We start from the raw sequence: 22,982 nt of genomic DNA on the forward strand, positions 1-22,982 counted from the left end.
GCTCATGTAACGCCAGCGAAAAAGTTGAAAAGCCAAACAAAATGTACCTCTGCCCTCCTCTGTAACCGTGGCATCATCAGCCAGCTGCTGGGTTTGTTGAATGGTTTCAGTTTTTCTTTTTTTATTTTTTGGGTGGCCATGGATCGTGTTGCTGATGCGGTTGTGGAGTGTGTGACATTTGGCTTAATAATTTTTGGTTTGCAAAATGTCAGCGAAAGTCAAGGCAAAGTTGTACAACTCTCTGTGGCCTGTGGCCAGGGACTTTATAATAGGCTTTCCATCTGCTATTAAAATTTTACGCATATTTAAGTCTATTATAGTTGCAGTCGCCCAGCCAGGCTCAAGGATTAGATAGAGAGAGAGGGATAAAGAGCAACTAATGAGAAGCTATGAGATACGACACTTTTCTCTGCACAGCTCTCGGCCAGACTGTCACTTGACCTCTTTCTCAACATTTTTGATTTTGTCTCATTTAAAATTATTTAACTTGTCGCATAAATTGCTTATTGCTCTTGCTCTTAAATAGCTCTACGAAAATAATAAAAACACAGATAATGAATATTATTTAATTTCAACTCAAATTGTCAAGATATGTACGAAAATATATCAAAAAAAATAAATACTTTAGGATTGTTTATTTATTACATTTTATCTCAATTAATCAATATACAAAATTTGGCATTCCGAGCCCATCAACTTTTTCTTTATATTGTATTTAAGTATTAAAACGAAAAAATGGTATTATATTATGTTTATCTGCATCCGTTCACAATCAGTATTTCATGTTTATTATAGCCATCAATCTTAAAAATTAAAGTTCTTTAAATATTTTTGCACAGGCGCCAAAGTATTTAGACATAAATATTGGAAATATGCGGAAAATATGCAAACACAAATAAAAAGTAACCCAACTGTTTGTTTGGTTTTCCCATACCGGGAATTGAACCCGGGCCTTCCGGGTGAGAGCCGGATATCCTAACCACTAGACAATATGGGATATGCTCAACGAGCTGCTTAACAGCAACAAGTTTATGAGTTTGAAATGCGATCTATAAATAAACATGTGAGTTGAACAAAATCGTAGCTAGAAATAGAATATATATATTTAATAAAAATACGAAATGTGTTGCTTCACTATTTTTATAACGTAAAGTTCAACTTTAAAATTTTGCCAGCTTGGCTATTTTTGTGTTTTTCATTCGTTCCTTCGTCAGATGAAATAAGTACGAGTAGTTTTCCATTAAGCGTGTTGGAAATCTGTGAATATTTATCTTTAGTGGCACGAATACTACCAAGACCCAGACGACATTTGATGCTGAGGCATATGCTGATGTCAAAAGTCGATAGACGAGACAGAGAATGGCCAATTTGCAATTTGCGTAATGTCGCAAGTCTCTTTCAGTCTTTGGCTTTCGCTTTGACTACAGCCTTGTCTATGGGCCACTAAATGAAGTCATAAAAATTTAAACAACAACTTAAAAAAAAAACGAAAACTACAAAAAACTTTCAGCCAGAGCTAAAATAAACACACTTTATTATGCCTGTGAAAATGTTTATGGTTCGTTCCGGCACAAACAGTAAGAGTAACAACAGCAACAACAGAACAACAACAATAGCAACAGCATACAGTAGAAGCAGCTACAGTAACAATAACAAAACTAAACTTATGCTGGCTCTTTGTTGTTGTTGTTATATCTGGTTTGTTTGTGTAGGCGTTGCAAAATTGAAATACAAACAAGAACATGGCTAGAGTAAGAGCCATGAATAGTCTGATGTCGACAGTTGAAGCAATGCTGGCAACCCTGCCAGCACTTTGGCAGTAACCCTGCCAAATGGTAAACCCCGCTAAATGGCTGAGGCAACGCTCGAAATATTAACAATTTAAGCGTAAACGTGTTAAAAGAGCGTCGAAGAACTACGCGAGTTAATTTACACGCAGCTCAAATATTTGCATGGCAAGAATAGCAGCAGTTAAAAAGAATTAAGAAACGAAACTATCAGTGGTAATGATGAATGTGAAATACTCTATCGAAGAAGCTCTAGTGCAAGAGTCATTTGAGAAAACTAATAGCAAAATCTTGATTGAGTAACAATTCATAAACTGTGCCAACGGTAAGAGCTAGGAGTCTGCAATTTATACATAGGATTGTTCACTATCCTAATTTGATTATTAATATATTTTACATGCATACATATGTATACAAAGTTGTCTCCATTTACTGACTGACTAAACTATCAACGCAGAATTCAAACGACAAAGGCTGAGAGGCTGTAATATTTACATAGAGTAGTTGGTATGACTTGATGCTGCAATATATCTAGTTATCTTTTATATTGGAAGTTGACTGAACTGTTTACAGCCCAAACCTTTAGAGCTAAGAGGCTGCAATTTGCACTTAAAGTATTTGGTATAATTTGATCGTGCAATTTGACTGTTTAGCATATCAATAAATATATTTTACTTGACTGATTAACTGAACAAAATGGTAGGTGCTAAGATGCTGCAACAATCTATTTCAATTAATTGATCAAATTTTGCTTAGCTTCTCAAGAAATGAAGCCGAAAATCACACTTCATATCGTAGAATATCTGATCTCACACTAACTTTGCTTTCCATTCCCCCCATTTATGATTTCTAATTTCAGATAGGATAATCATATCGAAATATACATATGTTCCAACTGAAATGCCAAAGTTGGCAACAAAGTTCATGTATCCGGCACAAGGATATAAAAATCAATTCCAATGTAACCTGCCTGCTGGCGGCTACGCAACTATTTTGCATGCAAAGTCACGTTTTATTGCAGCTACGCGTTGTTCTTGCTCCCCCTCTCTCCGGTTATGCTCTTTCTTTTGTTGTTGTCGTGGTTTCTGTTGGCTGTTGTTGTTATAGCAGCCACCGCTTGCTGGTTGCTGCTTGCTACTGGTTAACTTTTGAGCATACCTGCGGCGACACTGCGCGCTAGAAGTCCGCATCCGGCTACGAGTTTGGGACCGGGCCTGGGACCGGGTCTGGGGCATTGTTAAGTAGTTGTGTAGAAGCACAGAGCGAGAGAGGGAGGGAGGGAGGATGGTGAAACAGGAGCGATTGCATGCCAAACTTAAGGGCCATAAAAATTATTACGAGCACATAACATGCGCTCTCCAGATAAAAGATGAGGCGAATAGCCGCTCGTGCCACGTCGTGTCAAATGAAATTTATGCACGTTTCGGCCGACGCACATTATGGAAATTCAATTGGATGCAAATTTAAATTGCTGGCCAGAGAAAGAAAGAGAGCGGTGCGAGAGAGGTGGCGAGTGGTATGCATAACAAACGCAGCCTAAAAGTATGCAACACTCAATGAATATTGAGCAGTGACATTTTCCAGTGGCTCTCAAACTGCAGCAAACAAGTGATTAACGTGTTGGTGGCTGGTTTACTTTCTCTTTTTTTTTTTGTTATATAGTTTGTACAATGTCTGGAGAGACTTGAGCACAAATTACTTAATTAAAGACAGAGGACCCCACTACTACGACTACGGCTACTACTACGACTACTGCTAACTAACTACAATAGTTTGCCAAAATGCCAGCTGAGCTGAGCTGAGCTCTGTGCACTTTGTTTGCCTGCTGTGCTGTCAAGCGCTGAGCAAAGGGCAAACATGAAGCGTACAATGTTACTTACGTACATATAAACAAAAACAACGACATCAACAGCAACAACAACCACTACAACTACTCGTGGCAAACTCAAGTGTTGAGCGTAGCTCAGAAAGTCAACAAGTTCAATGCGTTGGCCTTTCTTGTCCAGCCGCCACCATGGGGCGCCTGTTGCCTGTTGCTAAAGCTATTGCCTTTTCCCTGGTCCTGGACCTGGACCTTGACTTGGTTAGCTTTCTTTCTAGTTGTTCTTGTTGAATGCCCCAGAGATGTGTTGAGCCCCAGACAGCGGCATATTAGTTTGCTGCTGGGTTTTATGCCTGTCAAGCTGAGCATATCACAAAGTCAATAAACTTCAGTTGACTTAAAGTTTTCTCGAGTTCAAGTTGACATCGCAAGTTATGAAATAGCTTAATGCCAAAGTATACATATATAGGGTATTTGCCAGCTCAAAACACAAGCACATATCGATGGCGTTTGATTAGCTTTGCACAAGTTGATTGCACTTATGCTATTTCATATTATCAACTTACCTTATACGTGCCCAGATTCTTCACCGAACAGGCCAATTTGACATTACGTCCCGCGGGTACTGTTATGTTATCAATGACATCCGTGAATTCCGGATCTTCCAGAATAACTATAATGACACAGAGCACAAGAGAGACGCAGATTAATAAAAATATATACACACATCTATATGCATATGTAATTAAGTCAACAACTCAAATTGTTTTCCCTCCACTTCATTCACGCTATAAATAACTTTGGCCACGAAATCTGAGGAGATTTACATGTAATTTGGGGCGCTGAGTTATTTTTATAGCCAGATTTATGTTAGCACTTAAGAATTAACAGCTATAAAGACACAAGCTGAAACGATTAGCGCATCAGCACACCAAAAGTTTTGACAGCCAGCCAAATAGAAAATAAAAAGCCAAAAGAAAACTGTCAATAAAATCTGCATCAAATGTGAGTAGCTCATAAAAGTTTAGAGGCAGGCAGGCAGAAAGAGTACCACGCCCACTCATTCACACATATTCACAACAGATAAGGGCCAACAAAAGCAATAAATCATAATTAAATTTCACGCCATGCGCCTTTTGAGAGCGTTCAATGCCAATGGCCAGCGGATGCAACTGAATTTGGGAATCTGTTGTTCCTGCTGCAGTTTAGCCTAGTGTGAAATTGCATTTGGTTGCATTGTTGGGGGCTATTGTTATTATTTTTGTTGCAACTATCACTTGTTCCGCCCCTTTCACACCGCTTTTGAACTGCAACTGCCACACTCCAGGGTCAACAGGCATCGGGCTGCTTCAGTTGCCTGTGCCAAAGGTGATAAATGTTGTGCAAACGTTTTGGGCAGCGTAAAACAGTAAAGGCTTTGTTCTAACTAAGATCAATGTGTGGTTTGCTAAGCTGTATTGAGTTAAATATATTATACTAATAACAGTGCAAGATTAAAGCCAAGTCTGTGGAACGGTGATAAGAGTCTGCTTTGTTCAAAATCAAGCGCTTAGTTGGGTAATTATTTCTATTATGTGTCATTCTTATATGAAAAGATTCTTTTCACTTCTATTGAATATTTTCTAGTTTTTAAGCAATTTAAATTTTCTGAATAGTAAACATTATTAAACATATCTTATTATATAACTAAAAAAGTAAGAAAGAAAGAAAACAAGTAAGAAAGCTACAGTCGAGTGTGCCCGACTATGAGATATCCGCAATCCATTTTCAATAATAATAATAATAACAAAAATAATAATAATAGTAATATACATATTGATATATCAGGGTAGCGGCTATAAAAATTATGTACGTAAATTGATAAATAAATAGCTACCGCGTTTAATGTGACGAAATATCTTATTACTAACCCATAATCTGACATGACTTGATTTTCTGAAATTTCACCAGTCACCGAGAGAATGATCGATTTATTCAATTTCTTAAAACATTTCCCAGATTTTTAAATGAAATATAAATACACACATAATACTGATTCATATATTTTCTTATTAAAATATTTGTTTTTTAATTCATCCTTATATATACATATATAAATTAGTGCGTTAGTCACAAGTATTCAACATTTTAGTATGACAATGAATTCAAAATAAATTGTCCAAATTTTTATCATGACTTTAAAATATATATATTTTTTTTTGTAAATTTACATTTAATATACATCTATATAAGTAAAATGTTATCATTATATTTTCAAGTTATTGTCAATATTCTTTGATGTGCTTTTGAATTTTTCCCCGCTAATTCCGCTTTATGCCAATTATGATCCGCACATGCACTCGATACCAAAGCAGAGGCAATTATAGACATGTCCAGTGCCCGATGTGCTTAGCAGCTCAATCATGTTTGCGCAGATGTAATACAAAATGCTTTTGGGGGACAGTCAAGTGAGTGGAACTCAAACATATTGTATTACACAGCCAAATGGCATTTGGACCTGGCCGAGCTGGGCTCAAAGTGACAGCTATACATATTTTGGAATCATTATGGTTTCGGGTTCGTGTTTGGCTTCAGTCCGGCGTTAGTTTCTGGTGATGATGCTGGCGATGTTGATGCTCTAACCGCTGCTGCTATTGCTGCTGCTGCTGCAACTCATTTAAGTTCTAATCACCTGCAACGACGGCAATTAATTAGCTGGCTTGGGCTAACGACAACGGCAGCAACAGTCATTAGTTTGGCAGCCAGGGCTAAGAGGACTGAAGTAGCACCGCGAACCGAAGCGAGTAGTTGCCCATCCGACCCGTTGGCAGCATCAGATAAACAACCACATCAGCATCAGCATAATGCGGCAAAGGACAACCAGGCTGCACACAGTTTGACAGCGAGACAGAGACACACACAGAGCGAAAGAGAGAGACAGAGAGAGTGAAGGAGAGATGCAGTTGGAGTTGTGAGTGCCTGGAGCGCTATTAAAGCGACATCCGATGCAGCAACAGCAACGGCACAGTGACGGATATTACAAAGCACCATCAGCAACAGCAACAGCGAAAAAACCAAATATAATTAAGCTACATGACATTTTATCAGAAGTCTGAACCAATTGCTTTTCCAAGCCCATAATTTGCTCGGCTTACACAAAGAGCAAATCCATCTATTTTTTTTATATTTTTTTATTTTGTTTTATTTATTTTATTGAAATTATAGAACAAATTGAAATTTTTATACTTTATATATATTATTTATTGCTATATCATAGAAAGTATTTGCATTTATTTTTTATTTTTTTGTAATTTTTCATTCAATTTATTTTGTTTATTTCTTGAAATCTCTTAGACTTGGACTTACTCTCATAGCTTTTGATTTCTTCAACTGATAAGTAACGAACAAATCCAAGTGTAATATACATATATATGATATGTAGTATTTCTCTTTTTTATTTTTGTTAAATTTTCTTTTAATTTAGGTGTTGACACTTTCTTCGACTACCTTCTTATATATTCATAACATATACATATATATTTATATATATATTTTTGTAATTTTTTGTATTATTTAATGTCTTACAACTTATTTTCTGTACCAACATTGCGTCAACAAAAAATTCAATTAAGAATGTATTCATTTTCATTTTTATTTTATAGTATTAAACTTGATATATTTCTTTAGTTGTATTTCTTACTCTCATTGAATTTGTTTGGTATTAAATTTATTTTATTTCTTCATAGTCATCGCTTAGACCATTTCCTTGCACTTGGACTTGATCATGTTGAAAGTGACACTGCCCACATTCTGTGCCGCATTGTTGATCATCTCGAATATGTGATGATTTTCCTCACCCTGCTCCACTGTGCGTTCGTGTAGGCGTCGCAGCGCCTGTGAGTATGCTTCATATTTCGCTGAGCTCTCTGTGTCCAGTTTGAAGCTGGCGTAAAGCTGTTGAATGTCATAGAGCTGGCGATGCGTCTCGTCGTACAGCAAACTGGGTGTCTGTGGCAACAGTTCAGCCCAATGTCGATGCACCTGCTCGAGAAACTCGAAATTGCTGAACAGAAAGATGACAAACAGATCCAGACCTTTGGCTTTGAGTTGATCCAGCAGCTGTTCGGTCAAATGCAGTCCGGCAATATTGGACGGTCGCTGACGCCTTTGCTCGTTATCTGCTGTTGCAAGATTACGCTCGAGAAATGCGTAGACACTCTGACGCTTCTCGAAGAAATCGCTGATGGCCAGCATGCTGTCGAGTTGTTGCAATATTTGCTCCATTTGCGTTGTGTTCTCAATCTGCTCCGAGTCCAGCATATCTTTTAGCAGACCGCGCAGTATAAGCATATAGTTGTCTATGATTTCGGCACCCGACAACTTAACTCGCTCATAAAGCTGCTGTCCAAACTGATTTAGATTCAGACTTGATTCGCTGTGTGTCAGATTCAATTTCTGCAGTGCGGCACCTACAGTCTGATCATTAATCAGGCGATCCAAGTGCTGGACAGTGGGACGAGTTCGTTCAAATTGCTGGCAGAGGCGATGCAAGCGCAGCTGTCGAATCTCCTGGGCACTCGCATCCCGAGCACTGCGCAACTGTTGGCTGAGTCGGTTGAGGAAGAGGAGATTCCGCAACACACTCGTGTGCTGCAAATCGAGTTGTGTGTGGTGTTGGGCGTCCAGCAGCTGTTTAATTAGCAACACCTTTGGCTGCAACTTGCGGGCGGAGCGCGCCGTGTGCAACTGTTCGGTATAATTGGCATAGCTGCCATCGTCCTCCAATTGCAGTAGATAATCGTTGAGACTTAATTCGGCGCGCTGTTCGGCAAGATCTGCAATGGCGCGCAAAAACTCCAGCTGATAGTCTTTGGCATTTAGTCGTGGTATCGATGACTGGCCCCCAGAAGAGGCCACAACAAGACTTGCCACAAGCCACAACAAGCAAAATACCAGCGACAAATTAAACATCTCGCGAACACTTCGAATTGCCAACTAACTGAGGAGGCAGCTTAGCTCGGCTGCTGCTGCTGCTGCTGTTGGGTTTGTGTTTCATGTAAACAGCACTCGCTATTCTGGACTCTGTCTGATTGCGAATGGCAGAGGCAGACACAGAGGCAGAGAGAAGCGGTGTAGGAGATGCAGGAAGAGGCAACTGGGGGCGTTCGTGTTTGTGGTTCAGCTCTGGGGTCAGTCGGTTTGTCGATTACGACAACAGCTGCTGAATGAACTGCATGAACAGCCTTATCGCTGACCGAGACTACGACTATAACTACGACTACGACTTCAACTACGACTGCGACTGCGACTGCGACTGCGACTGCGACTGCGACTGCGACTGCACTGAGCGAAATGCTGCGGTTATCACAGGCAACTTTGGCACGCGACTAAACCACAAAACCGAAAGCCAATTTAAGTTAAGCTTTACAACATTTTTTCTCTCAGCCGGACTGCAAAGTGTACTGAAACGTGTAACGAATTTAGTTAAATGCAGGTGAGAGATCTAATATTACTAATAATGCTACTTCTAAAAGGGCTTGCAAAGCTAAGGAAAGGCTCTTCAAGGTATACTTCTGTTAAGTTTATCAGAGTTAATTTAGTTTACCTTAAGCTTATCTTTTATTAAGAGTATGAATCTTAAATATAATATATACATCAATGTATGTATATCATATTATAATTAAATATACGCTCAATTCAGTTTCCATTTAACCTAACATATAATATAATTATTATATTACGTATACGCCCAAGCACATAAGAGCCAGGGCTTCAGCGCAGTAAACTTAATATTTAATCAAGCAACCGCAAATAAATCAATAAATATAATTATCTAAAATGCTGACAAAATAAATCTGGCACTCAGGAATCAATAATTTTTGTTATTTCTTTCTATATGCAAAGAATTTATATACTTTAAAATTTATGACCAACATTTATGAAACGAACAAGAAAACAACTTTTTAAAAACTGTTAAGGTATTTTTATTTTTGTATATTTCACATAGATATTTCCTCTGAACAAACTACTTTAATTAATAAAGCAGCAAATATCTATTTAGATTAGTCTCCCTGAATTGGCGTATTTATATAACTACTATTTGTAAAGCTACAATAATCTCTTTAAAATTAATATTGGAGCTGTTTGAATATTCATTTAATTTATTTATTTCCCCAAGCGAACAATAGATTGTATTTATTTCATGAAATTTATATGCTATGTGCATTTATGCTTTGTAATCTGCCAGCTGAGTCGATAAGAACTATTCTAAGCTGTATTGAAAAGCTCAAATCGTTGGGATTTTATAAGGATGCATTCGGCTTTTATCGTAAATGGCTAAAATCCAACGACCCACTAGACATTGGTTTATCCATTTACCTTAGTATAAGTGTGTGAATATGAGTGTGAGTCTGTGTGCAAAGCTGTGTGCGTGTGTGTGTGTGTAGGTGAATATGTGGTCGCTCTCTACGTGAGTGCACGTTCTAGACAGCAATTGTTGACCAAGCTCAGTTGCTGAATGTGTGTGTATGTCTCTTCACATGTGCATGTGTGCGTGTGTGTGTGTGACCCTCTCGCAAGTTAAATAAAAGTTGCAGACGCTTTTCATTCATTGACAAAACTTCAACAGCATCCTAATTGTGCCATGGCGTGACTCTCCTTCAGCTCTACATCCTCGATTCTGTCTCCTTTGGTCTCTTCGAGTCTGTTTTTAGCCGCAGCCTGATTGAAATTTGTCAGGTTGATTGAACTCTTTTAGAGCAGTCGAGTTGATGTTAAGTCCTTCGCTTTCAGTCTTATTTGTTTTTGCCTTACACAATTTGTTGCCTTTAAAACACACAAAAATGCCAAACGAGAACTTTTGTTGCAGTTTAGTTTCCCCTCTTTCATACATACTCGTACAGTACATATCGTGTCCCTATTTTTTTGTTGTCTTTGTTCTATTAGAAGTTGGCAGTACGCCCATCTTGTTCATTAGCTTTAAATATTTGATCAAAGCGACTAATGGCCAAACACACATTCCGCACATTGGGACTAAACAAAAAAAAGAAAAGTTCGACTAGGTCTTGTGTGGCATTTGTTGGCCCAATTCGCGTCCTGAAACCGCAAGCAACTTCATGATTGCCAACACCTATTAAGACAGCAGCATCCCAGCATGTCCTTCCGCATTCTCTCGCTATCTCTCTCTCTCTCTCTCTCTCTCTGTGTCGCAACAAATAAAAGCTTACGGCGTTACAGTGAGCGTAAAAAGTGAGACATAGCCAACAGAATAACAAAATAAAAGAACCAAACTATGCATTTAACGGAAGAGCGAGAGAGAGGGAGGGAGGGAGAAGGCGAGAGATAAAGTCACAACGTACAAGTTTTTAGCAAAAGAAATTTTCCAACAATTGCACAATTGGCATGCGCTACGCATGCGGATGAATGGGCTGCTTGGGATTTGAAGACAGAGTTTGGTCCACAACAAAGAACCGTTCAAGTCGTCAACTTTTTTTAATCTGCCCAAATCCAAGAGAAATCTGTACACACATAGACCTTGGTTTAGATTAAAATTTAATCAACTGCTGTGCATAGTTTTAAAATTACAGAATTTAATCAATGCTGAACAACAACAAAAAATACTCCAAAAATTAAAAAAAAAAGTGGAAATAAAATTCTAGAATCTGCTGTCGATAACTTTTTAAATCTTAAACAAATTTCACGGGAATAGAATAATTTCTTAACAAATAGAACATTAATAGTTAGGAAAAAATATTGTAGATCATTTTATAAAATATTGTACTCACATATAAAAATATTGAAATAAAATAGTTTTTTTTTTGAATTAATTCTCCAAATGTTAAACAAAATTTGACTTGAATAGATTAATTTCTAGAAAAATAGTGCTTTAAACAAATATATTTTAGGCTATATTATTCTATTAAACTTTCTACTATATTAACTCATCTAATTATAGCTAAACAACAACAAGGAAACCCTGTCAAAATTAAATACAAATGTTTTTGATTGAAATTTAAGAAAGATGCTAAGGATAGGTAATAAATAAGGTTTTCTAAAAGGTAATTAAAATATCTTATTAAATTTGAGAGTACTTGAGATACCGTAACATTTAAAAAATGCTCAAAATAATAATAAAATATTTGAAAAGGATTTAAGAAGTTGCATTGGATTACTAGGTTTCCAGGTTTGCAGAATTTAATAATTGCTCAAAGTTTTTTGTATAAATATTTGAAATAAAGTAAGTTGTTTACAAATAATTTTTTATTTTTGCCCAACTCTTTCGCTCTACCACACATTTGTTATTCATAGTTGCAAAAATTGAGGCAATTCTCAATCGTAATAAAGATCCAAATGTCGTATGCTAGTTTACGAGACCCATTTGGCTACATTGTAGAGGAAATTTTCAACTCTAGTTAGCCTGAATTTGCAGACTCGTATTACTCAGATAGTTTCACTTTGTGCGTCGCAAAAGTTGGCAATTTTTTTCCATCATCACCGACGCTAGATATTTTTTTACAGAACCAAAACAAAACTTTGCAGCTTCATGGCATTACAAAAGGGGCGGATAAAAGGGGCGTGAAGAGGCGGGATGGGGATGCCGACCATGGGCAATCCATAAAACTGCAGACGAGCAGGAGACATCCTCCGGTTTGTGTTGGCGTGAAAAGCGCTAAAAGCGTTTAAATGAATTTAAAAGAGCACAACTTTTGTTTTATTCCAAACGCAAGGAAGACGTAAAAAAAAAACGAAGAAAATTGCAAAATTAAATTGCTCAACTCTTTGGTGAAAGGTTTCAGCTTTTGTGTGTTTCACATTGTTTTCCCCAAGCTGTGATTTTGTTTAAAGTTGTAAAGTTTTATGCTTCTGAGAAGGGATAAGAAGTGTGCGGTCTGTGTGTGTATGGATTGAGTAATTTCCATGCAAATGATAAGCTGACTAGCGACTACAGCAAACTTAATTGATATGCTCTGAAAGAACAACAGACCTCAGACGACAGGATCTGAAATTTGAGGAAGCCAAACTTTACACTCCATTCCCTCCCTCTCTCAGTTTCTTCTCCAGCGACTCTCAACCCACAAGCTATTCCTTAACGCTGTCACAGTCAATTGCTTAGACCAGTCTCCAAGCTGTAACCCAATTCACAAGTCGCACAAATTGAGATATATGGGCCATATAAATGCAGCTGAAAATCGTTCGAGTCAAGAAAGAGAATCAAAATCAAACAATGAAGCCGAAGCCAGCGACACTCTACAAAATGAAGGCATTCGATTGATTAAGAAATTCAAAGAAAACACAAATGTATTCAAAATGTATTTCTTCCTCTCTCTTTTTTCTTTGCAAACATCAGATATCAGTTAAAATTGCTGCAGAAGGCAACCAAAAATGATGTGAACTCTCTGTGAGAAAGAGTGTATAGAAAGTTTGTCTTGCTCTTGGCCTTTGTTGTTGTTCGTAGTTGGCGGATTAAGTGATGAGTTGAGAAGCAGCGAATAAACATGTAAAGAAAAAAATGCAGCTAGACAAATATATATTTTACTTAAGTTTACTTTTCGTTTCGTTTCGTTTCGTTTCACTTCCTGATGAAAAGTGCACTTTAAGTTGCATGCACCATGAAGTATGCAACACAAAATGCAACTGCTCCTCGAGAGCTCTATGATTCTAGTTAGTCGTGTACAACAAGCAGTTGGCAACTGCTGACTGGTTACTGACTAGCCTGACCATCGAATGTGGGTCAGGGTTGCTGCTTATGCATTTAACAACGTGTCTCGTTCATTGAGGTAACTCACTGGCTTTGCAAACTGCCCTTTGGTTTTTCGTTTCGTTTTCGTTCCCTTCCTTTTTTTCTTTTCTGTGTGTGTGTGTGTGTGTGTGTTGGCCAAGTCCAAACGCTTGCCAAGCTTTTTGGCATTCGAAAATACCAAAACACACAACCAGATACAGTTTGCCTCGCTCTACACCAACTACAAAGGTGGAATGGAATCGAGGGGGATGGGGAGGGGGGAAGGCGGGCAAGTTTGACTGGGGGCAGAAGTTCAATCAAGCAAATGTAATGCTGCCTCGGCTGCCAATTGCAGGCGAAAGCACAAAATACAAAGATTGAAACTAGCATTGACAGTTTGACTGAGTGAATGAGTGACATGGCAACAGTGTGTCTGTGTTTGTGCCTGTCTCTCTGTCTCAATGTGTGTGCTTGTGTTTGTGTGTTCGTCTGTTTATGTTGTTCTTGTTATTGTTGTCTTCACAACAGTCCAGGCAATTGCAAATGCAATTGGGGCGACCGAAGAGCTTTGAAAGGCGCACGAAATAAGTTTGAAATGAATACAGCATTAAATACATGACAAGATAAGTAATTAATATCAACATTATTCATTATTCAGAAACATTATTATCATTTTTTGGGGGATCTTTTGCACCCACTTCTGAACCTACAACTATGTTATCATCACAGCTTAATGAAGAGACTTAAAGAGTTTTTATCGGGTTGAGTTTTGCAATGTCATTTAGTTATATTATAAATTAAATAAACTATATTAACCGGTCGATGAATATGTTATTATAACCATTTTTATATCAGTTAATGAATGTTTTTCTCTTCACACATTTTTCTAAACTACACAATATTAAGTATACATTAACTTATAAATAAATTTACTTTTCAGTGAAACAAAATTTTCGTAACTTTATATATACTCATGTATATGTATTTTGATATATGTATAATAAGCTTAAAAGTTTTATATAATAAAAAATAAATCATATTAATTGACTTACCACAATAGCTTGATATTAATATATCACAATTAAGCAGATACAATGTTGTAAAGTAAATTTCAGTTAATACAAATATTCTCTCGCTTCGCCCTAATTCTAACAACTTCATTCGATAAATTAACTCAACTGGCCAAAAATATTCTTCTGGTCAAGCCTTTTTCAATTTAAATTAAACTTTGTTTTCGAGCAACCCTCGTACATAACTAACTGCTCATATACTCTCGCAGTGAATATGCACTTAAATGTAAGCAAAGCAAGTCAGGGATAGAAGCTACTCAGGCGGAAATGCGCATAACTGCATCACAGCCACGACACACACTCACACACACACACAGACACACACGCATACACATACAGCAACACGCACGAACACAGTTGAGGCCTTAAGTAGCTGCTCAGCCAATGGCAATGGGAAAGGCAATGGGAATGGCATCGTTCATAGCTTTGCCTTTGCTTTCATCAAACACTAAGTGCTCCTTTATTAACCGGGAGACAACAACAGCAACAACAACGACCAACGACAGTGACTCAGACATCAAGACATCGAGTGCTTTTGATGTGAACGATGGCCACGATGGCAAACCAACACAAACAAACAAACAAACAAACAGACCGAGAGACACACAACAAACAAACAAGCGAGCAGCCAAAACAACAGCACAGATCCCTCTCAGAACCAAAGATGGACTTGACTTGCAAGATGGCGGCTCAATTATGCACTTTATCTGATGTCGCCCGATTGAATTACCCACATACAAATCACATTTGGAGCAGCAAATGGCCAATGACATGGTCATAAATGAAGCGAAACGCATGCAAAATACACACAGCAATCCAATTATAGCTACTTATAAGTCGCCTCAACGATCGGTTCAGTTCAATTCTGGCCCTCGCCATGTATGGATTAAGACCCCATCGGGGCTCCTACTATTCCTCGCTTATTGTATTTGCGTTGTTGTTTCTATCTCTGTGCTCTGATGTGGTAATTGCCGAGAAGTAAGTTCAAATAGTACGCTCTATTTAGGATAAAATATCCTTGCGAACTATTAATACGTATGCCGAGAAAAGTGAATCTTGTGAATCATTCAATAACTAATACACCATAAATTAAAGCTGTAATGCAGTGCGAAGTGTTACAAATTGAAAAGATTCAATTTCTAAAAACTTTTAAACGGTTCGGAGAGTGAAATAGACTTTTAATAAGTAACTCGTTCAACAGGTGCAACATCTCACTTAAGAGCCTAAACCGGAAGATAACTGGCATATAAAGGAAATACTATTTAAGTGCAACAGTGCTTATAAGTGTTTTTTTTTTATGTACGTTCTTCCATAAGAATAAATGCCGCTAAGTTATATATGTTGCAGAGTGGCCCTTAAGTGAAAATTATGCAAAGCAACGCAATCTGACTGAACAATTTTATTTTTTAATTTGCAAACTAAAGACAAATTTGATTAACTCAACAATTAAGGAATAGTTAGTTAACAATGTTATTAATTTTTCGGTAAGATTAATGCGTGTTAACATAACACAGCGTTAAGCTTTAATAAAATTTTGTTAAGTGCAAAGAAACCCTGTGCAACTGTTTTTGATATGTTTACATTTTGAAATTGTTACAATAAATAATTCGGTTTACACTATTTTGGAATATACCCTTTTTTTAATAATCAATACAATAATTAAAATCGCAATGTGTGACATGACATAGAGATCCTACCAATGCTATATTATTATATTCGCGTTTTTCTAGCAATCGCTATACTCGGAAGCGACAATAACCGAAAAGTAAGTTCAAATAGCCTGGACAATATATCCTTGGGAACAATTACCACTTACATATATCGAAAAATGAGAATATTGTGAATCATAAAATATATACCGCTAAGTTATGTAATTGGTTACACTCATTGCAGTGGTCCTTAAGTGAAATTTACATAAAGCAAATCTGTCTGACTAAATAATTATTAAAATGTGTCGACAACTTTTAAGTGATTGCGAAAAAATATATTTAAAGTTCAAACATAGACTGAAAAGCTTTTGTTATTTCAATTAGTTTCACATCTAAACATCAAATAAATGTACATATATATTTGTTACCGCATGTGTTTTAAGGAAATAATAATAATAATGCCAAACAGCTGTTACTAAAATTGTAAATATTTTTCAAGTGAAACTATGACACACTTTCGATTTTTCAAGAGTAAGCGTAAACAATCTAATAAGTGTTTTAAAATGTATTGTAATACATTGCACTTGAATATTCGTATAAATTATATACACTCGTAAAAAATATAATTGAAAATGATAAATACTATTACTAGTGAAACTAAGTAGAACACTATCTTTGACCCACAATTCGATTTTTTAAGGGTTAGCGAAAATAATGAATTAAGTATGAAAGAAGCAGAAAATATACCATTTTATAATACATTTGTGTCTGCCTAGCCATATGTGCAATATTCTATAAATATTTGTATATAAATATAGTATTTTAACGCAAATGGAAATAAAAATGAAGAAATATTTTGTCATTTTTCGATACTATTTCGACTTTTCAATGGGAAGTCTAAATAATTCAATAAGTAGATGAGAAGCAGAAAATTTTACATTTTATAATCGATTTCTGTGACTTGTAATTTGTTGTCTATTAATATTTTGAATTCGTTTAGCAATGAGACTGGTTATTATATGGTATCAGCAGCTGAGGTGATATTCTCGAATCGTTACTATGGCGTCGTTGTGGGCATCTTTGAGAGCAGTGTCAGCTGCAGTTGTGAGGTGATTCTGAAGGGTCCCCGATTTTACATGAGCATGCAAATGCAATTGACCCCAATGCATCCGATGAGTTCGTATCGTTTTAAACTCCCAGAACTGGAGAGCGGTGATTACAGCTTGACTGTGAATGGATTGCGTGGCATAAACTTCACAACCACCAAAACATTGACTTGGCAAATCTTCAAGAACTTTGTGAAAATTCAAACACCGAAAACAAAATATTGGGCTGGAGAATTGCTGCAGTTTCGTGTAATCTTTCACAATGAACTGATGAAGATTGCGATACCCGAATACAAGGCAAAAATATGGATAGAAGATGCAAAGGGCTACCGTGTCCGTCTCTACAATGAGTTTCCGACCATTAAAGGTGTATTTGAATCAGAGCTGCACATCGGTCGATATCCAAACATCGGAGCGTGGCATATCTGTGTAAAGAATGGAGTCCATACGAACGAGCAGTGTGCACAAATCCAAGTCGAGCAGTTTGATCCCACATTTTCAGAAACAAACTCGACGCTCTTTAAGGAGAATAGGCCACGCAGCTTGAGGCCTATTAAAAGAAGATCGCGGTCACGTCGATCTGTATCACTGGAGAATAGTTACCCAGTTGAAGTTCAGAAAGCAAAAATTCGTTCTCATATACCAAAAAGAATAAAAAAAAACGAGAATTTGTAAGTAAAATCTAAACATTATCTGAATTTCTATAAAGCTCATGCTCCTTCACATATTTAGGATTGAGCTTAACTTTGGCGCTCCAACGCAGACCACTGAGACAATGAAGTTTCAACTTGACCAGAAACTCAGCTATGCCATAGCTGTGGTAATGTTCAATGGCATGGTTTTGGGAGCCGGCACATCTTATCCCGATAAAAACAACACATTCACCATCGACCTGAGGGTAACTACGTTAATGTGGCCGTTTGTTCATGTCACTCTCTATGGCATGGAATCGGGCTCAACATCTTTATATGTGGCAACACAAACGATTAAACTAAAACGAGGCAAACACGATCATGTGAGTCAACTCTAATATCATTACAGAACAAATTTCACTCTCCAATTGGATTTGAAGGTTAATATCATGGCACCCACAGTAGTTAAGCCCGGCGAAGTGATCTCACTTCGTGTTAATGCTGTTGGTAAATCATATATGGGTCTCTCAGCAATAGATAGTGGAATATTTGGCCTGACGAATGATAACGATTTCAACGAACATTATTTTGATATCATTATGGGTGCACTTCTAACCTTTCCTCACCAAGTACAACTCTCTGAGAATCCAAAAGCCTCGAATCTAGGTTTATTTGCGTTGACGAATGCAAAAAATATTTTCGAAGTCAAGCCAAGTAAGTTCAGCGGTGATTAACAAATATCAATTGTAATCATTTCTTTTTTATTTGCAGAGAATGTTAATGAGACATCGTCCTTTATACCAAAGTCAGCTTTTAGTATGTATCATATAAATGTAATTCTTGAATCTACTTTATAAGTTTGTTTATAATGCAGCTAAACCGGCAGATCCAGCTGCATCAAGGAAAAAGAAAGGTATGAGAATGAGATCTGCAACGTTCCAACACATTGATAGCAACATTACAAAAACAAAACCAACAACAAGAAAACTTAATCCCAGTATAACTTTGCGTCGATCTCCAATTGATGCTTACTGCTGCAGTCTTCCGCCAACGAACAACGACTTCAACGATGTGATGCTGTTCGAAAGTGTTGAAGAGTAGGTATTCATTTTGAATAGTAATTAATTTATTTATGAATTTGTAATATTACTCAACTTCTAGCACGCAACCTGGCTGGAGAAACTTTACAGTACATGTTCCTGCTAAAATCACAGAATGGAAACTGAATGCATTTTTAATGCAACCCTACACCGGACTCACACTTTTCCAATCCAAACAGCCCTTCATCAGCATTGAAGCCACAAAGGATCTATATTTGCAATACAATCTGCCACGCCACATAAAAGTCGGTAAGTAAAAGCTTGCAACATGAGTCAAACAATTTACAAATAAATCTCTTCAATTAGGCGAACTATTAGTTCTGCCTGTGCATTGCTTCAATCAGCGGCCCAGAAAGATGAATGTGGTAATTAAAGTCAAGCAAAATCCAGAGATCTTTCAACAACTGGACATTAAACGGAGGACTTTTCCTGCCTCAGACTACGTAGAGCAAAATCTGCAGTTGGCCCGTAAAAGTTCCAACACTCTTAATCTTTACATACGTGCTCTTAAAGCTGGCACTTTGCGGCTTTCCATAACAGCAGTGAGTGATGCCCTAAACGATACTGTAGTGCATCCAATTGAAATTATACAATCGGGTCAATTGGTAACTCACCACGAGGATATCTACAGAAAGATGGGATATCGTAGAATGCGCACAGAGTTTGAAATCAAGTTGGCACACACACCTTCAGCCAACGATGTCAAATGTTATTTGAGTGCCAACTTGATTGCAGCCAACATCCAAGGTCTCGAGCGCATTGATCGCACCGACAACGGCGAGCAAGTGATCAGCAAACTAATGGGTGTCTATTTGCTCTGGGACTTTGTCCAGGATCATAATTGGATGAGGAAGAAATGGCTGCGGCATCTTGAAGATGAGCTCAATGATGGATTTCAGTCGATGCAGCGAATGCGTGCTCGTGATGCAGGATTTAGTTTCGACGAGAAACCAGAAGACAATTGTACATCAGTCTGGTTAACTGGCTATGCCCTGCAGATGTTGCAATTGCTGCAGAAGACGCCGGTAACTTTTGATCCACGTTTGATAATACAGTGCGAGAATTATCTACTCAATCATCGAGTGAATCGCCAAGAGTTTGTGGAAAAATGCCATACGCCAGAGCGACGCAAACTGAGTAATTTGGAGCTTTCGCTCGATGTGCTCAAGGGTCTACAGTTGTCCAACCGCATGATTCGCATACAGGAGTCTCATAGTTGGGTTAGCAAGCAGCTGGCAAAGCATGCCAACTATCAACTGGAGGCGAAGCGTGGCTTCAATCTGCAGACATGGCAGAAGCCCAATGAAACAACAAACGGCAACTGGTCGGAAATACGTTGTAATATCGAAATAGCAGCAAACATTCTCATTTCAGAGGTGACTCGCAAAAAAGATGTAACAACCGAAATATACATATGGTTAATCTCTCAACTCTATGGTGAGAACTGTCGAGTGGCATGCTTTGAATGCAGTGTGGCCAGGAAGGCGATCTACAGTTACACCAGTTCGCTAACAAGTGAACCGGAAGTAAATCTGGCCGTAACTATTATTGGAGATAATGGTGAAAGGAAGAATATTCGCTTCGATTCATCTAATAAATACCAAACCCAAATGGTCAATATACAGCCTCAATCTCAAGCACTCAAATTCATAGCCTATGGTCTGGGTGAATTGCTAGTACAATGTTCCTATCAATATGATCTAAAGCAGCAGGACGATCCCGATGCAAATGTGACCAACTCTTATAAAATTGTAGTTGAACAACACAAACTGAAGAGGATTTCGCAATCGTATTTGAAGATATGCTTGGAGCGTGACAACAAAAATAAGGATTTCTACATAGGTAGTGAAATTCTTTTGCGGCTGCCATCAGGATATGTGCTTAGCAGAAATAGTGTGGATCAACTGGTTGCCAACAAACTTGTGTTGGTGAGTACTCGTTTTTAAAAATTATCAATTTTCCAATGGTGTGTTATTATTTTAATATACTGAAGATTATTTTTCAATGATTGCAATGATCAGAATATTATTTCAGCATTATTACATGGATAAATTATCCATGATTTAATAATTTACCGTATTTATCTTGTTTTTCAATATTCATATTCCATAAATTTCAAAAAAATCTCTAGTCTATGTTTCATTGTGAAATAACAATTCAGAAAGCTACGGTATTATTCTTAAAATATACTAAACAAATATACTAAAAGATGCAAAAATATGCCGAAGGTTTTAATTGGTATATCGATATACTACTAAATTCAAAATATACCACAGAGTTCAAATTATACCAGATTGCCAAAGACAAAGTAATTTATTTTTTTAATTATTTCTAAGTACTTTATCGCACTTGATTAAAATAAAATTTTCAGATGTGTCGAAAATTGATTTCATTATTTGATTTAATTATGATTTTAATTTGATCGCTCATCCATTAATATTTATTATGCTTTAAAATTTGTTGACCAAATTCAAACAATTACAAAAAATTCCGTTATAAATAGAAATAAAATCTTAGCTTTTTTATCAAAAGCTTCAATTAAATACGAAACATTTATCGTTTCTCATTTCTCTCTTTCAGCAAGCTGATTCGAAGGAAGGCCACACCAAATTGCTTGTGCGTCTGGGTCAAATACAGTTTAACAAATTAACTTGCTTGTCTGTGCTTATCGTACTTCAGCACAAGTTGGAAGATTTGCAGCCTGGCACGATATCAATATCTGATACAAATTCACAGCTTAAGCCTCAAGTGCGCAATTTTAATGTAAAGTTTTAGCAAATTTACATCTCTTCTCTCTCTCTGTATACCTCTGTCTGTATAATTGCCAATTTCCGTAATAAACGTGTGTGAATTTTATATTAATTAGACAGCCTCTCTCATTAGCAATGTTTTGCTGCGAGTTTGACTGGCAAAAACTTTGGGACCAGACTGTTTGCTCACTCGAGGTTTGAGTTGCTTACGTGACACTCACTCCATAATCTGGCTAAACTCCATCCCTACCAGAAGTCCTCCCACATAGTAGACACGGCACAACAGCTGCTTGCTGCTTGTGAAGTTCAAAAGCCACGATAGGGTTGAGTGTGTTCCAGGATTCGTGATTTAATGACTGACGCGTGGCAGTCGCGTATTTGTTTACGCCTCGAAGCTAAAGCCAAGCCACGCTTTCGCATCTGTCTCATATTTTTGGAGTCATTTGTGCGGTGGCCTAATGGAATGGGTCGATGTTGGGGTTGGGGTTGGGGTTGGGAAAACAGGCAACAGGAAATGGACTTCTCTTTCTCCTTAACTCAAGTGAACTCAACAGACTTTACTCCTTCAATATCATGGCATATTAATGAAGGTGTAAGTATATAAATGGGCGAATGGCAAAGGGTGTGTGTGTGTGTGTGTGTGTGTGGGTGGGTGGGTGTGTGCATGCCTCAATAAATACAAATAAATACAAAAAGCAATAGAAAGAGGTTACACGATGTAATTTATGCAAAATAAAGCATTCAAAAACAATTGCTGAAGGGGAAACAATTTATAAAGTGAGAAACTGGGGAGAATCAAGTGTCAAAAATTTCAAGTGAATTAAATTCTGAAAAATGCTGAGGACTGCATGAAATTCAAGCCAAAAAACATTTTGTATAAACAATATTTAATATTATTTTATTCATTACTTGATTGCTGTAACTGAAAATAACATTTCAATTGTTTGGTTTTCAAAATGCAATTTTCGCATGTAATTTGGGCCAATATATGTGATCAGAAAATGCAGTTCCTACAAAACCTTTTGAATAACTTAAACTGCATAACATATTTGATAAGTGCCCGACGAACGGCTTGACCGTAAAATAAACATAAAAATGCTTGGCAGAAAAATATTCCAAAAATACATATTGAGTGAATAGCCTTCAGGTGCGGTGTAAAAAAGCGAGAAGTTGCTTGTCTAAGCAAAATTCAAAATATGATAGAATTTTCAGCAAATATTCAGCTGAAATTGCATTGCCAAACACTGACCCAGGGAACAATAAATGCTGAGATGAGTGCTAACACACATACACTAAAGTGTGTGTGTGTGTCACACTTTGATATGCATAACCTTATGATAATGTTGAAAATGTCCAAGTGCTAATAAAA

At 37.2% G+C, this 22,982-nt stretch overlaps 3 protein-coding genes and 1 non-coding gene across 4 annotated transcripts in view; 1 reads left to right on the forward strand and 3 right to left on the reverse strand.

Annotated features, from left to right (window-relative positions):
* Positions 1–22,982, reverse strand: part of LOC133850371 (neurotrimin) — a 60,319-nt gene that overhangs the window by 21,859 nt on the left and 15,478 nt on the right. The window contains exon 2 of the mRNA XM_062286446.1: positions 4,176–4,282. Coding sequence (XP_062142430.1) covers positions 4,176–4,282 — 107 coding nt within the window. The remainder of the gene's footprint in view (positions 1–4,175; positions 4,283–22,982) is intronic.
* Trnae-cuc (transfer RNA glutamic acid (anticodon CUC)) lies at positions 926–997 on the reverse strand. The gene has a single exon. It is a non-coding gene; the product is annotated as a tRNA-Glu (tRNA).
* LOC133850355 (uncharacterized) lies at positions 7,211–8,829 on the reverse strand. The gene has a single exon (XM_062286419.1). It carries the CDS (start codon positions 8,557–8,559, stop codon positions 7,342–7,344), a length of 1,218 nt encoding a protein of 405 aa, XP_062142403.1. The 5' UTR covers positions 8,560–8,829; the 3' UTR covers positions 7,211–7,341.
* LOC133847074 (thioester-containing protein 1 allele S1-like) lies at positions 15,240–21,724 on the forward strand. Its single transcript, XM_062281841.1, has 9 exons — positions 15,240–15,354; positions 17,026–17,802; positions 17,864–18,146; positions 18,204–18,477; positions 18,535–18,579; positions 18,638–18,860; positions 18,925–19,112; positions 19,170–20,791; positions 21,444–21,724. The coding sequence occupies exons 1-9, from the start codon at positions 15,254–15,256 to the stop codon at positions 21,636–21,638; spliced, it is 3,708 nt and encodes a 1,235-aa protein (XP_062137825.1). The 5' UTR covers positions 15,240–15,253; the 3' UTR covers positions 21,639–21,724.

This window comes from Drosophila sulfurigaster, chromosome 2L (assembly GCF_023558435.1).
Source record: "Drosophila sulfurigaster albostrigata strain 15112-1811.04 chromosome 2L, ASM2355843v2, whole genome shotgun sequence".
Taxonomy (NCBI): Eukaryota; Metazoa; Arthropoda; class Insecta; order Diptera; family Drosophilidae; genus Drosophila; species Drosophila sulfurigaster.